Source organism: Haliaeetus leucocephalus, unplaced genomic scaffold, assembly GCF_000737465.1.
Source record: "Haliaeetus leucocephalus isolate CR32 unplaced genomic scaffold, Haliaeetus_leucocephalus-4.0 Scaffold417, whole genome shotgun sequence".
NCBI classification, from domain to species: Eukaryota; Metazoa; Chordata; class Aves; order Accipitriformes; family Accipitridae; genus Haliaeetus; species Haliaeetus leucocephalus.
This window is the reverse complement of record NW_010972853.1, coordinates 1,245,068-1,261,591: the sequence shown is the minus strand read 5'-3', so window position 1 is coordinate 1,261,591 and position 16,524 is coordinate 1,245,068. Positions and strand designations below refer to the sequence as shown.

The 16,524-nt window shown below is 45.8% G+C and overlaps 1 protein-coding gene across 1 annotated transcript in view; it reads left to right on the top strand.

Annotated features, from left to right (window-relative positions):
* GALNT16 (polypeptide N-acetylgalactosaminyltransferase 16) overlaps positions 1 to 16,524 on the top strand; it is a 76,395-nt gene that overhangs the window by 40,141 nt on the left and 19,730 nt on the right. Inside the window, exons 5-9 of the mRNA XM_010574164.1 lie at positions 2,843 to 2,941; positions 10,370 to 10,437; positions 12,909 to 12,974; positions 14,046 to 14,167; positions 16,225 to 16,312. Coding sequence (XP_010572466.1) covers positions 2,843 to 2,941; positions 10,370 to 10,437; positions 12,909 to 12,974; positions 14,046 to 14,167; positions 16,225 to 16,312 — 443 coding nt within the window. The remainder of the gene's footprint in view (positions 1 to 2,842; positions 2,942 to 10,369; positions 10,438 to 12,908; positions 12,975 to 14,045; positions 14,168 to 16,224; positions 16,313 to 16,524) is intronic.

The following is a 16,524-nucleotide window of genomic DNA, read 5'->3' as shown; positions in this document are numbered from 1 at the left end:
CAGCCTACTTCAATGGATAAAAAACAGAAGGAAACTAACCATGTCTGAAATGCTTGTCTATCTGAGCTGGAACCTAGACCCTACCTAGGATTGCAAAGCAACACTTCAAAGCTGCTGGAAACAGGAAAGAAGGCATCTAACTTGATTGAAACTGCAAAAGGGATGTCAGGAGACATGGAGATTTGTGAGCCTGCCAGCACTGACAAGCCATCAGGGTGCTTTGTGCATGCAAGCAGTCAGAACCTTGGTTGTGAGATCAAAGTCTTGTGCTCCTGTTCCCCAGCATAGTAGTCAGGATTGGCTTCCTAGTGACTTGGAGGCAGCGGTCCCATGCCCTGCGTTACTGACAAGTCTCCCTGCCATGCAGAATTGCTGTTTTCTGTTAATCTGCTGTCATGTTCTGGCCTAAAACCAGCTCACTTCAAAGATGAATTATTGTTTATTTTGATCTGTGGTAACACACAGAGCATGCTTTTTGTGAAAAGCCTCATCTATGCACTTCAGTCTGAAGAACAACATATATGTGATTCCCCGGAAATGTATGGCCATTTCAGTCCCAGCTTTGCAAGGATTCCCTTCAGCAATGGGGAGTCCAAAGTAGTGTATAATTAGAGCAGATAAACCTATTTCCATGTTCCTCCCCTTTGCAGGGGTGGCAGTTTGGGAATAAGGGAGCTGTGTTTGAGTACCTTGTCTCGTAACAATATTGGAATGGTTGCTGGGATGGCAACTTAGGATGAGGACTTATTTCAGCTGATACAAGTTAGATTGTGGTTTGAGGAAAGCCCATCCTTGTGTCAGAAATGAACCTGGCTCCCCGTTTAAGGAGCGCGGGGTCAATAGGTCGCTAACATGTCACTTTTTCTTCAGGCACCCAAGCAGAAGCTTGGACATACTTGACTCCACATCCTACAAGCTCCTTCTGACCTAGCGTGTAGCTGTTTTTTTGATCCAAAGCAAAGAGAGGGCCAATTTGCAAGCACAGACTTTGTCCTTGTCCTCTGTGATGCTGTAATAGTGCTGAGAGCTTGGGAAGACTTCCCAAATAACACACAGAAACCTCTTCTGCTTTTCCACTTCCTGATGCCTTAATACATTTTATATCCATTACATCATGGAGTTATTTTGAAACAATAATAAATGTGGTACGTCTCTTGTCTGGTCTCAGGTTTTCCATTTTAGTCTTTATCAAGGTTTCTTTATATGTTTGAAAATTGCTGTAAGATGCTGCTGTCCCCTTAATAAAATACTGCAATGAAAAAGTCATAAACCAGTAGGATTGAGTGTGATGATAAAAACAGTAACAGTTTAGTAATAGCCATAGCAGAATAGTAAGTAAATGTGGAAGTACAAGTAGTGGCTGTAAGAATTGAATTGTATTCTCTCCTGGGATGGATTCAGTCTATGTGTGACCTTGAGTTGTTAAAAACACTAGGCCACAATTTCAAGTGCAGGCTCTTGATGGGGCAGGGAATTAGTGCAGACTGACTGCTGTTTGACACTGACTGGAAGTTAAGGCGGCAGACACTCTGGAGGATCGGATCAGCCCAAATCTGCCATTCCTAGTATCTGCCAGAATTGGATCCAGGATTCACATCTGTGAGTTGTTGTCCAAGAATCCTTGTTCTCCACAGGGTATGAGCAGCCCTGGTGCAAGCTGATCTTGAGTTAGTGCTTGGTTCTGAATATGGGAATGAATGTATGTACCTAACATTACAAAGTCAGATGGGAGGAATTGCTTTCCATTGCCAGCTGAGGTATTCGTGTTGAACCTCAGCAGCTCCCTGATGCAGATCACAGCACTAGCTAGTGTTTTCCTTTCTGTAAAGCCCAATGTCCAAAGAGTTTGAAGTGCTTCATACAGCAGTGCCTGGGTGTACCAGCTCCATGCATCCTTAGCATGTGCGTGTCCTATGCATGAATAAACAAGATTTTGCATGAATCACAGGCAAATCCAGGGACTAGAGTCCGCGATGTTGAAACTTTGTTCCCCATAAAACCCACGTGCCCTCCTCAGCATTCAGCATCGTGAATTTAGGTATCTGTCCTGGTTTCAGCTGTGATAGAGCTAATTGTCTTCCTAGCAGCTGGTGTAGTGCTATGTTTTGGGTTCAGTATGAGAAGAACGTTGATAACACACTGATGTTTTCAGTTGTTGCTAAGTAGTGTTTATACCAAGTCAAGGATTTTTCAGCTTCTCATGCCCAGTCAGCAAGAAGGCTGGAGGGGCACAAGAAGTTGGGAGAGGACACAGCTAGGACAGCTGACCCAAACTGGCCAAAGAGGTATTCCATACTGTGTGACATCATGCCCAGTACATAAACTGGGGGGAGTGGGGCTAGCAGGGATCACTGCTCAGGAACTAGCTGGGTGTCTGTCGGCGGGTGGTGAGCAATTGCATTGTGCATCACTTGTATATTCCAATCCTTTTTTTATTATTATTATTGTCATTTTGTTATTGTTATTATTATCATTGTTAGTTTCTTCCTTTCTGTTTTATTAAACTATTCTTATCTCAACCCACGAGTTTTACTTTTTTTTTCCCGATTCTGTCTCCTATCCCACAAGGTTGGGGGGAGTGAGTGAGCAGCTGCATGGTGCTTAGTTGCTGGCTGGGGTTAAACCATGATAGTATCACAGCCTCAAAACTTTGCCTTTCAAAACACAGAGTTCTTTTTAAGCTCTGCCAACCTTGGTGCAGGGGCTGCTGAGGCCTCCCTTGCTGCAGCTCAACTGTGCTGTTTCTGATTTTAGCATATTATTCTCTTCTCCTTTAGAAATTCTAGGTACATTGCTGCAGTGGGTGATGTTTGGCTTACACTTCTGCTCTCCTGTGTTGCAGGTGCACCTCTGTACGCTATGACACAGACTTGCCAGCTACCAGCCTCATCATCACCTTCCACAATGAGGCACGCTCTACCCTGCTCCGCACGGTGAAGAGGTGGGTTCAGCAAGGGGTGCTGGGCCCAAACGATGGTGCCTGGAAGGGCGCTGGTGGAGGGTTAGGCATTTTCCAGCAGTTAGACAAGGAGGGTGGCTGCAGTCCCCCAAGTGCTTGTGATCTGCCCTTGAGCTGGCCCACTAGCACAGGTCAGGGGCTTGGATTGGTAGTGTGGGCGTATCTTCAAAGACAGAGCATATCTGCAGTTAGCCACTATATAGGCCCTGTGGTGGGAATCATTAGCAGCAGGAAAAGGGCTGCTAGGCCTGCATCTGCAGGTGGGAACAGTCTTTATGAGCTTGGTTTGGAAGAGTGAGGGGGGAACAAAGGGGACACTGTGTGTTGCTAGATGCAACTGATGGATGGGGCTTGGGAAGGACTGTGTTCCATAAATGGGAATAAGCAGCCAGCTCCCTGCTAGGGCATGTGTTACAGGAGCTGGGGCTGGCTCACTGAGGGCAGTGGGCACAGCCTGCAAGTCTTTCAAGCAGAAGGTGATGAACTCAAAGTCTTGTGGAAGGTTGAGCTGATGGTATCACTAACAGGAATGCATTATTCATCATCACCGCTTCTTCCCCTGACAGATCCTGTGGGCTTGGAGAAATGTGCTTTGTGAATAAATAACAGGCTTTTTCAAGTTAGCCTCATGGCTAGAAGGCTGGTTTCTGTCTGCCAGGTTTGGTGCTACTGTGTTTCCAGAGACCTGTATATATTGCATTAACACATTTTGCCTTTTTACCTCTATCATTTCCTTTTCATTTGAACTATAAAATGAGTTCTACAGGGCCACTGTTCAGAAAATGAGCAGATTTGTTTGGGACCACAGTGCTGCTAGGGTAACGGGAGGAGATTTCTGCCAATTACATCATAGGTCAGACAATAAATGGTTAGGTGCTCAGAAACCATGGTAGTAGGATCCTTAAGAAAATCTCAAGGCAGCCCATCAAATAGCCAGATGCCATGACAGTTAAAATGAAGAGAAGATGACATTCAGAGCAGCAGTAACGCATAGAGAGAGAAACTGATGTCCAGATCCTATGGAGGTGTTGTGTACTAATGAGCAGGTGAGTGTTGCCAGGCATTAACAGGGCAGGCTTGCTCAAAGCAAGGTCAACTGGAGTGGGTTGCTCAGGGCTGTGCCTGGTCAGTTTTTAGTATTTCCAAGGATGCGGACTCTGCAACCTCTCTGAGCATCCTCTTCTCAAGGCTAAACAACCCCAGCTCTTTCAACCTCACCTCATACATCTGATACTCCAGTCCCTTAATTATCTTAGTGGTCCTTCAATGGACCTGCTTCAGCATGTCCCACTTTTTCTTGTCCTGGGAAGCCCAGAACTGGACACAGCACTCAAGATGTGGGATTACCAGCCTCTCAGCTGTGGTCTCCAGCAACCCAGAGCGCCCCACAAAGACCTTGAAAAATGGATGACCCATCTGTTCAAATTGGTCCCTGCAATCCTGCTGCCACTGGAGGAGTGCTCTTGTGAGGAACTGGCTGTACTCTGCTGTGAATGGTGGGGTGGGTGGCATTTCCTCCCAGACCTCTGGCTACAGCTGGAATCTTCATTGCCAGATGGTTTACAGCCAGTGCATGTGATTGATTTACTTCTTGCTTACATCAAATGTCAGAAGTGTCCATGATTTATCCCTGCCTGACAAGGGATCCCGAAGGATGAATTCTTCTTGGGCTCTACAGTATTTGCAGCGTCACGCAACCAAGCATTGGCTAGTAGCCTTGTCTGTGAGGCATGGGAGGTTTGACAACCATAGACAGAGGTGAAGGTTCAGGTCATGGCTGCACTATTAGAAGAGGCATAGAGCTAAGTCCCACTTCCAGGTTGACACTGATGTTATAGAGGGAGTTGAAGATTTCAGGGTGCTCTTCAAGGCCTTTTCTGTAACCTGAGAGTCCTGTCTTTCAGCAAAGTGCATCGTGCCAGGCTGAGTTACTGCTGTGAGTATAATTGTCACTCAATTCTGTCACACAGTCAGGGCACCAAATACTATGTAATTACCTTGCAGCACTTTGGGATAAGTCAAGTATCAAAGGGACAGGACTGTTCTGTTCTGTTTGGTTTATGACCTGGCTGTGAATCTGCAGAGGACCACAGTGATATTAAGCAACAGGAGGCATAAAATTGCACTGCCTGCTTACCTGCTGACTAGTCAGGCTTGCAGCCTGTCATCATTTCTATATCCATAAGAGCTTTCTTAAGCCAGGTAGAGCATGAGTATTTAGACAGTTTGAATTAACCATTTGAGAGGCACCTGGTGAAAGTTAAATATGATTCCACTGTTATTATGGACCTTTTCCTAAGTTTAGTTATCATAATTACACTATGGGGATGCTATAAGAGAAGCGGGGGTGGAAGAAGACAACTGATGGAAATAAGCAGCACTGAGAGCAAAATTTTCTATGGCTGAAAACTTTTTTAGAGGCAAGTAGAACATGTACTACCAGTTGAAGTTTTCATACCTGAGATCTTTACAAGCCTGGCTGTTGAGTGCCTAAATTTAGGCACTCAAAAATCAGCTGTGAAACCTTGGGAAATTCTAGGAAGAAATATATGGAAATGGTACTGGGATTGAACTGATCTTAAATTAAAACTATAGAGAGCCTAAATGTGCTCCCCTAAGCCAGATAGTGTCTTACTGTGTTATTCTGACAGCTCTGCAAGGTAACTCAGCTAAGTGGCAATGCTGGTACCAAAAGGTCTTGGGAAGTGACCCAGGGATGAGACGGTTTATTTCAGGGTGATCTAAACATGGCAGCTGTAGGGGCCAGATCCTGATCTGCAGACCCTTCTTGCTAAACCCACCTGCATGTGTGTAGACAGGGACTCGCACAAGCACATCTGGCAGCTCAGCAGTTGCCAAGCTCTCCCTGCTGCCCTTGGGATCTCTGCTGCTGGGTGGAAGCAATGGGAGTGATGTGCTGTTATTGCCACTTGAGGATGGGAGAAATGTTTGTGTTTGAGGGAGAGGGGGAAATAGAGGAGTGACTGTGGGGAGGAATAACTTCTTCCCTCCAGCACCCTGTCGCTTGTCCCTCTGCTAAAGAATTTCCAGTCATGGGTTTCTCTAGGTTTGTTTTATTAACAACTCAAGAATTGGGCCACCACCACAGTGAATGGCAAAAAATAACTCAAAAATGCCTTCTATATATATACGATTTTACAAAACAATACACAATTGATGATTGGTCAAAAGAAGTTCTTGGTGTTCTTGGTGTTTTTCCACGAACTCTCAGTTCTCTATTCTCCAGTGGTTTCAAAAGTCCAATACATTTTCCTGTCTTGACTGATTCTTATTGTCTTGCCCTGGTTCTTCTGAAGTTAGTGGTCATAGGCAGAAGGTCTCCGGTCACCACAGTCGCTTATCTTCTTACACATCAAAGATCACCTTTGAATTTCTGAAAATCACTCAGGTTATTCTATTAATTCATCTTACTCTAAAGTTAATCACTTACTCTTATCTATTCTTATGTCTTAGGTCTAAGATGTATGATCCTTTTTCTGTTGATTCAGCTTCACTGGGTTTTAAGCCAGCCACAGTGAGGGCTACACGTGGGACAAATAAGCAGCTTATGCATATTGTTTTATAAGCACCTGCATTCTATTAATCACATCTAAACCAATCTCTAATCATTAGTTATATGTCTGATATGAACAGTCTTAGAAACAATGAGGGTTAAGGCCTAGTTCCCTTTACACCCTCCTGGTCCCCAGAAGCAGCATGGGCTGAGTGCCTGCCTGCTGCTGTGGGCTCCAGCCATTTTCCTCCTCTGCCCTAGATAAAGGCAACAGGCAGCTGGACCTGCTGCCCAGCCTGCAAGCTGCCAGAGGGACCACGCCAGTGCTCCAGTAGGCTATGCTGCCCCAAATCCTACTGGTCCCATGCAGGGAGTCCTTCCAACAAATTTTGTTCATTTGTTTTCAGTGTAGAGGGAGACAACTGGTTAAAAATATCCAGCAAGAGACTAAGAAGGGGAGTAGGGAAAAAAAAAAAAGGGAAATGGGCTATCCAACAGAACCTGTGAACATGCCAGTTCGAATGGCTCATTGCTGGCATGCGTGGTCCTGCAGGAGATGTGTGTCAGTCAAGAGCTGCTTGCCTGCATGATATCTCTTCTTCAGCAGGACATAGCTGTCACTCTTAAACCAGTTACTTGTTTGTCATCCTGTTCTCCTTCAGAAATAACTGTCACTCAAAAGGCACTTTGCGTGATTGATGTCTGTGCCTGATTAGTCATTAAGCGATACCATCACTTCTGCTGCAGTGACCATTATTGCAGAAGGGAAAATCAACTGCTTTGTTGTCTGGTCCCTTTCTTTCTCTTTATTTCGGATTTCAGGCAGTATTGCAGGGACTACTTGGTTTTGGTGGAAATGTAAAGGTGAATAGTCAGGCCTTAAGTCAATGGACTTGAACAGCTGTCAGTGGTTCAGTGCCTATGCAGAGAGCCTGTATAAATTCTGATTAAAAGGATGCTGTGTCCTGGTTTCAGCTAGGACAGAGTTAATTTTCTTCTGAGTAGCTGGTATAGTATGATGTCTTGGATTCAGTATGAGAAGAATGTTGATAACACACTGATGTTTTCAGTTGTTGCTAAGTAGCGTTTAGACTAAAAGTCAAGGATTTTTCAGCTTCTCATGGCACAAGAAGTTTGGGAGGGGACATAGCCAGAGCAGCTGACCCAAACTGGCCAAAGGGATATTCCATACCATGTGTTGTCATGCCCAGTATATAAACTGGGGGGAGTTGGCCTGGGGGGCAGACGGCTGCTCGGGAACTGACTGAGCATCGGTCAGCGGGTGGTGAGCAATTGCATTGTGCATCACTTATTTTGTATATTCCAATCCTTTTATTATTATTATTGTCATTTTATTATTGTTATTATTATCATTATTAGTTTCTTCCTTTCCGTTCTATTAAACTGTTCTTATCTCAACCCACAAGTTTTACCTTTTTCCTTCCAATTCTCTCCCTCGTCCCACTGGGGTGTGGGGTGAGTGAGCAGCTGCGTGGTGCTTAGTTACTGGCTGTGGTTAAACCATGACATGCTGTTGCAATGCTAGAGCATTTGGTATAGCAACTCATTACAATGACAATTTAAATAATGGCAAAAGAGGAGATTATTTTAGAGCAAAGGAAAAAAAGATGCTCCTCTGCTAACATCTGGAATAAACGAGATTATCTGTGAGCTGATGTGGGATGGACATATCAGCAGAGGAGAGAAACTCATTGGCAATGCTGATGTGGTGTCATGCAGCAGAGTAAGGACACTGATACTGAAAGAAGGAAGCTGTGAGAAAAGACAAAGGAGGTAGGGAATCCATGAGATGAAGGGAGAACAGTCTGTGTTTCTGCTGTGAAAGGCAGTTGTCATTTGGATTTTGGAATCCTAATAATACATTTTGTGCCTAAAAGTAATTGATTGTCATGCCAGTCTTGGCACCTCACTGAAGAGAAATACTAGGATTACTGTGTTCCTTGTTAAAAAGACAGGCAAGACAAAGTGCAAAGAAGATTAAGTACCTTTCCCAAGGATCCACAGCAAATTATTACAGAGCTAAGAGAAGAACTGGGCATTGAACAGTAAGCTAAGAACTCCTCGAGGAGTGTTTTCTTGCTACTGGGGAATCAGTGGACAGGTGAGGAAGAGAGAACAAAGTGCTTTTTTTTTTTTCCCAGTTATGTTGAGTTGGAAGGCCTGAAAGTTGTGGAGAAAATGTGAGCATTACTTATAGTCAGGCTAGTGGGAGAAAGTGTAGAATACCATTTTACAGCCATTATACTGCAGGATGCAGCCTGTCTGGATCGGTTATGTTTTGCATTGAGTTTGCACAGACAAGAATTTCAGCGCAAGGCAACCCTGTCTGTGAAATATGCAGATGACAGCTATGCTGGGAGAAGCTGCACTTACAAATGCAAAGAGGAACATCCCCCACCTCCCACCCCACCATGCTAAAGGATCCAGAGAGGTATGAGCCAAGAGAAGCAAATGAGATTCAGCTTTGAAAAATGCAAGCTCAGTCATCTAGGGACATATAAGCTCAAAATACAAATACTCTCAGAGACATATGAAGCAGCGTAAATCTGAAATAGAGTGGGATGTGATACTGAGCAGCAGAGCAGTCAGGATTTTGCTGTGTGAAACAGCAGAAAACTCTCCCAAACTGAGGAAACTTTGGCTCTCTATGCAAAGCCATCAGTGATGCTGCTTAGCAAGATGGTAATTTATTTCTCTACAGCTCCGTTCCTGGGAGTATGGGATTACTCTTGTTGTGTGTTTCCTGTATAAAACAAAAAAGGAAAAAAAAAAAAGAAAAAAAGCCAACAATCTTTCTCCAGAATTGCTGAAATCAGAAGAGCGGGTGCCACTGAAATGGGACAGGTTGCTAGAACTAGGACAGTGTTTACCTCTGTTTTTAGTATTAAGTTTGCATAACTGTCCTCTTCATTGGGGTGCCTAAGTGTTACTGAGTGATCTTGTTGAAGGCAGTGAGGACCTGCCTGTGCGTAGAGGCATTGAAAGAGGCTCGAAGGGGGAATATGCTGAGTGATTGTAGTAAAGCCAGGGGAGGGGCTTGAAGAAGGTCATGGAAAATTAGTTCAAGCATTTGAAACAAATGAGAGGGACAAAGAGGTCAGAATCAAACTGTTCTGACTCCAGGGTACCAGAGTGCATTGACCTCTGAGGAGGGCAGAGGCTTTTATCCCTTCTCCTTGTGTGTGAAAGCCCCTGTGGCCTGCAGACGCAAACCCACTGCAGTCCTGAGGGTATTGTGGGGCATGGTGCAACCAGCCTGAGGAGAGGGGGATGCTCTCAGCAAGTGTGAGGCTGGTTTGAAAGAAAGACAAATAACAAGAAAAAGAGGAAGAAAAAAAAATATCCAAATCCAGAATATTGCCAAAGCAAATTGCCTTCCTCCCAAAGAAGGGAATCGCAAGAAAGCCCCAGCAGGCCTTATCGTGGCATTGAGACAGAGCTCCTTGCTGGGGAAAGTGGCAGCTCTCTTTCTGCTTCCCGGCAGTGATGAGCTTTGCCCGGAGCCTGGCAGATGGGAACTGCCTCCTGGCTGCCTTGGGGCAGGTGATGCTCTCCTCATTGCCGCTCTATTTAGAGGCAGAGAGCATGCTGCAGCATCCTTTGCTAGCTGCCTCCAGGTAAGTCCTGCAGTCAGCTTCCTAGCTGTGGGTCCTTGTAAGGTCTGGCTGAGATACTATAGCTCTCTGGGATATTCTTGCTTGCAGTTTGGCTCCTGTCAGTGAGCCCTGGTACAAGGGTAAGGTTACCTCTTCCACATTACTGGAGTTTGGTATTCCTGCTCTAATGCATAGCATAGCAGATTCATATCAGTCCTACCATCGTCATTATTACGGCAGCTCACAAAGATTGTCTTTTTCCTCCCTGGGTCCCTGCAGTGTCCTGAACCGCACGCCTCCCAGCCTCATCCAGGAGATCATTTTGGTAGATGACTTCAGCTCAGATCGTAAGTATGGACCTATTTCCCTTGCACTTGCTTCTTCCCTTCTCTTGTGTCTCTTTTTGATTGCTGTGTTCAGTCCCCCTCCCTCACAGAGATTCCCTCTTGTCTGTATGCAAGAGAAAAAGAAAAGGGAGGAAGTTTTTCTGTGTTTTATGTCCATGCATGGCAGAGGCCAGAGCTTCTTCCTTTTTTTTTCCCTTTCCATTGGGTCTTCCCTTTCTGTCAGCTTGGCAGTTTTGGCCAGGTTGCCAGAGATCTCTGTCTAGTTTCATTATGCACCATTTTGTGAGCTGTTTAGCACAGATATGTACGTAGCAATGGTGTGCGTGAGCAGAGTGGGTAGTTACAAACCAAGAGAGAGCACGAGGACGCAATGGAGCCTCCAGAAAATTGCTGCCTGGGGTCCTGCAGGTAGACTGGGGCGAGACTGTCTGCCTGCCTCCATGTGCCTGGGATCCCAGGTGTCCCTGTGGGAGGCCGTGAAAGGATTATTGCTTTGGGCAGTGCCATACCTTCTCCTGCAGCTTGGCACAGCGATGGAGTGTCTTCTGCAGGAGTCCCACCAGACCTGCAGACTGGAGGCTATGGACTCTTTCCATCTGTACAGTTGCTCTTGCTCTTGGCTGTTATGTAGTAGTTATGTATGTAGTGTAGAGGTGGTGGGGACAGGAGACTTCTTGCTTCTCCCATGATGTGCGCTAGATTCGAGGACAATCTAGTTGTGTGCGACTTGTAATAATTGATAATTACTCCTTCAGAACACTTTACAGATAGCTGAGAATGCCCACCTTGGCCTGCTGAGGTAAGGAAGCATTGCTCTTTTGATTTTGCAGCTAAATACTTATATAGCTTTGGCCAAAAAAAAATTTTAAAGGTAGATGTAGAGATTAGGGATTTAAGTTTCCAAGGGCCTTAGAGTGTGATTTGGATAAGGACTGAACTGTGCCCAGCTGTTGGAGTTGAGTGTTTCTGAGCACTTCCAACAGACAATCCTAGAGTGTTCCACATTTAGCACCTAAAAAGTCAATTCTCAATGGCCAAAGTGTTCTGGATCAACACTGATGGATTTCTGGTACCTGTCCTGCACAGGGCTCAACCAGAAACTCCCATTTAGGCTCCTAGGTAAATAGAAAGATTTTTAAAAAGCTCCATCCTATGACAGCTCTCATTTTTTCACTGGCAGTTGGATATTTGTGAATACAGCTACTCCCCTGAGGCACCTGTATGGAGGCACTTTAGCACATGTTTGAGGTCTCACTCTGCTTTAATATCCGCCTTGGTTTCTCCAAAGATACAGAGAGTCTGTCAGCTCTGGCAAGTAGTTACAGTCAGAGTGATGTGCACCACTCCCAGAAAGTGGATGACTTAATAAGGTTTCTCATACCTGAAGTTGTGACTTGGGCAAGATGAGAGTGTTGCCTTCCCTTGTAGCAGATGTCCAGCAAAATCTTGATGCTCTGTAATTAAGAGCACCTGCCACTTCACTTGGATGCTGTAGCAGCTGCCAAAGTGCCCACACAAGACCGGTATTTCAGATTGCAGGTATCCTTGAGAATGGAAATGTTTGCACAGAAACATGCCAAGAGATGCACTTTGGCTAATGGCCTTTGTGTTCTCCCCAGAGCGCTCAGTCTGTGGGAGGATGACAGTGGGAAAGGGGGGGTGTAAGACATGGAAAGGAACATGGAATAAACATGGAAACTGGGGTGAACTTGGTGGAGCAAGGAAAAAGAGCAAGTTATAAATTGTTATTCCTATGACCTCTACTAGAGCAGGAATAGAGAGAGGATAATAGAGAACTAAAGACCCAGTGCTCATTGGTACACCTGGGCTGGAGCTGGTAGCTGTTCCTCACCGTCATCTTCCCTGGGCAATGTAAATGAGGGATGCCACAAGCTTCTGGGAAGCTGCCAGCAAAGCCCTCAGTTATGCATCCATGTGTTAATGTAATGGTGTCTCCAAGGAAGCGGGTCATATCCCCGTGGCCTTTATTAAATAAAAGCAAGCAGAAACTGCCTCGAGAACAAATGGTGGGAAATGCCCAGATGAGCCGCTGAAGGCAAAGAGAGCCGATGAGATCACTTTATATGACAGGACTCGCTTTTACTTGGCACTTTGGTGATTTGCAGCCCTGGCTTCCTGCGGTCCCTCTGTTTCATCAGTGCTCGGTGCCACGCTGCCAGCGCATGCCCCATTGTTCTTGTGAAACGCTGAGCACGGGAGGGCGAAGGTCTGGCTGCTCAGAGTATCAGGAAACACAGGCTCAGCTGTCTGAGGAGGACAGCAAGCAAGCAGTGCTCTTCTGTGTACTCTTTAGACAACAGGATTAAGGCCATCAGGCTGATTAATGTGAAGTTAAGTGAAAGCAGAATTTCCCCTCCCATGGAGAAGCAGGAGAACAGTTAATTGGAGCTTTTTGTTGAAGCCAAATAATTCATGCATGTGTGCCAAATGGTTTTTTTGCCTTTCCTAAGCTGAGGACTGCCAGCTCCTTACCAAGATCCCAAAGGTCAAGTGTCTACGAAACACCCGGCGAGAAGGTGAGTGTGGAAAGCTTTGTAGGTACAAAGATTTTGCAGATTTTCCCACATGGCCCTGTTTGCCTGCCAGCTGCTTACATGTTGTTTCTTGTAGTTACAGTTTGTTTTTTCAGTATAAGGGTTTGGTATCCTAGTTTGGAGGCTCTGTGGAGGGACAACCTGGCTTATCAACTCTCAGGCTTCAGGGCTCTCATTTCATACTTTAAATAATGAGAAGTGGTGTCCAGAGGTACTGGCTAGAATAAGGGCCACATTTTAAGATCTTTATTAATATAGATGCAGATGTAAGTCCTGTCCTTTTAAACTCAGAGTGCAAGATAACAAGCCATCTAGGAGATGTGGGAGAAAGGAAAAACAATCATATATCTATCATAAAGAGATACAATTAAGGAAAGTTATTTCTCATATATATCCTATGTGCATAAATGGTAACACTGACTTTCCCAGCTGCTCTTTAGTTTGACTCACATGTGCTGGCTTATTTCTAAAGCTCTCAATGCACAGCAGTCCTGGAGCGAGGGTCTGGAAGGGGAGGCAGGAATCACTGCTTAGTTCATGAAGAACATCCCAGGTAGTGGGATGGTGTGTAAGAAAGTAAGGAGGCACCTGAGAGCCAGGTTGATATCTCTGACCACTGGGCAGAATGAAGGACAAATGGGAATAAAGCAGATAAGCAGTAAGAAAGGAAACAAGCAGAGAGTAGAGCTTGGTCCTGTGGAAGTGGTGAGAGAGGCAGCAGGGTGCTCGTAATGGGAGAGACACCGAGCAGGCAGCAGCAAGGTACCTGTGGGGAGGACTGGAAGGGAAGGGGGATGTCATCACAGCAGGAACTCAGTAGCATGGACAGAAGTGACAGGCCAGGTCATTCTTTGTGAGCTGGGAGGGCTCAGCTGATAGTGTCCCCCAGGGGATGCTCTGCTAAAGCTGCTCTCTGCTCCTGATGGAGGTGTGATATAAGAGAACCACCTGCTCTCCCCCTGTAATGGCCACACAAAGTATTTTTTCTGAAGGAGGTTCAGCTGTTTCCCTTCCTAATATTCCTGCTCCTCTGCTGTCCTTTCCTCATTGTAGGGCTGATTCGCTCTCGGGTGCGAGGAGCTGAAGTGGCTACTGCTGACATCCTCACCTTCTTGGACAGTCACTGTGAAGTCAACAGTGAGTGGCTGCAGCCAATGCTTCAGAGAGTAAAAGAGGTGAGCACCACATCCCCCTCTGGGATGGATGGAGCTGGCCTGTCTTGTGCTGGTGAATCCTCTGCCCTCACATGCCATCAGCAGTACTGGTGAGGACAAAGCCTGCCCACGTACTCCTCAGGCAGGCTGTTACAGAGTAAGGCATAGCCTGAGCTGGGTGGGCAAGAGATCCCTGACGGGCTTCTACGTTCTCCTGCCGGTGTGGTAGGGCAGGAGGTGCTGAGTGATGGGATGCAATGGTGAACGCTTGAACCACCAACTTGTACCTCATGTCTCCTGCAGGTGCTGTGCTTCCTAGTCCTGTCCACCTGTACATAGGATAGCCACTTTGGCAGCACACACTGTGCAACTTTTCCATGGTTGCCATCTCCCTTCTTGCTGCTGGACCCTTCCCTCTGCCTTGTCACTACCAAAATTTTCCTTCCATTAATGCTTCCGCTGAGCTGCCAACACATACCACCTGCATGCAGGCGGCTTCCTAGCACAGAGTTGCTGCCTGTGAGTGCAGGGATGTCCCTTTGCTGGTTCACTTGGCAAAGGATTGATGTGAAGCTGGAAGAGTGAAAATGAGACAGGAATATTAGCAGCTGTGACCCTGACTGCACTGTAGGGCTGTGGGGGGAGACTTACAGCTCTGCTGTAAGAGCAAACTGGGGAGAGGTGATGGGAGAAGTCACAGCCATCCTTGCAAGTGGCTGGGATTGATCGCCTCTTCTGAAAGGAGGATCCCATGGAGTAATGGGCCCCAGGAGAAGGGATGGAAGCTCTAACACTGCCTGGTATTCATGTCTGGTTGGCTTAATACAAAGCAGCGGAAGAAGGTGAAACTTCAGGATTGATGACTTAAAAGCTTCTGCTTTTTATTCCTGCTCAATAAATTCTCCATCTCGGAAGCCCATAAATGTTTACTTTACTACTGCTCTTTAAGTCAAGCTGCAGCAGCAGCAGCATAGGGGTCCCTAAGCAGAAAGAACCTCACTAGTTTCTTCAGGGAACGATCTAAGTTGCAAAAGCTTGGGTGCTGACTCCAGTATTATTTAGTGAGCAGATTTCAAGTCAGCCTATCTCTGACCTACTTCCTACATTTCTGATGTGCATTCTAGTTCAGATTTCAGTCTTGGCCCACCCAGTCCTAGCATTGACTGGCTGGAGCAGTGGCTTGAGCACCAGGCTGCCAGGTGGATGCTGGGGGGGCTCAGGTTGGGCAGACATACTCTCACTGTGCAGCCATCGCAGCACAGAAGGGAATAAACATGAATGATAGCTCTCACCTAGGATGTGCTGTCCTGGCCAAGTGTGCTACAGCAGGAGGAACTATTGAAAAGTATAAAATGAAGGTTTGATAGGAAAGGCATGGAGGCTGGCAGCTGTCTGGTAATGAGATGCTCTTTCTGGCATTGCCAGCTCCCTGTTTCATCGTATATTTTAGGTATCACAAGACTGTCTTCAATGCCCTGGCTCATGATGTTGAAAAATTCTTATAATCTCAACTTCTACTTACTAAAAGAATTGCAAAGGAAAACTAAATATATATACCCCTTAATGCCAATAAAGTACCCCCAATATCTTAATATTATGATGTTTTTTCAGTTTGCACTATGATTCTTAAGTGTGGGGTCTTGATTCATAGTACTCGTTAGGAAGATGCTTTATTAGGGGGTTGATCTATTCCAGGCTGATGATGAGTTAATTCAAGGATGGTTGACCAGAAGGTATGCTGTCAATAGATATCAAAAGCAAGCACAAAACCTTTGGGACAGTGATTCGTGCCCTGTGACTTGGGCAGGAAATAAAGAGCTGTTTCTTAGCAGCACTCCTGCGTGTTGGGGTCCCAGGCTCCATTCCCCACATCCGTGGCGTGTACCTGACTAGTACCCACCATCTCCATGTCTGGATGTAGTGGCCATGGATCCCTTGCTCAGCTACCAGAACTGTGCTGGAGAAGCCAGACAAAGATTTACGTGTGCAGCTTTGTGTTTTCTGATCTCTGGCAGCTTTGTCAGACATTCAAGAAAGCCCGACTCCTTTATTTTTTTCCCTTTCTCTCTTTCCCTCAGGATTATACCCGAGTGGTGAGTCCAATCATTGATGTTATCAGCCTGGATAATTTTGCCTACCTGGCAGCATCAGCAGATCTGAGGGGAGGTAGGTATAATGAATGGCTTGTGTAAGTTAGGCCCGGGGGATGGTGCATGAAAAATAATTGATGTTTTCTTCAGCTTTCCAAGAAAACAGAGATATGATTTTTCCTGACGGGTTCTCTGTCCTGTTTTTCCTGCAACTTGCAAAGTCAGATCTTTCTTTTGCAGATTTAAAACCCAACTAGTGTTTTCCTCTTGAGCTTGCATCACTGTCAC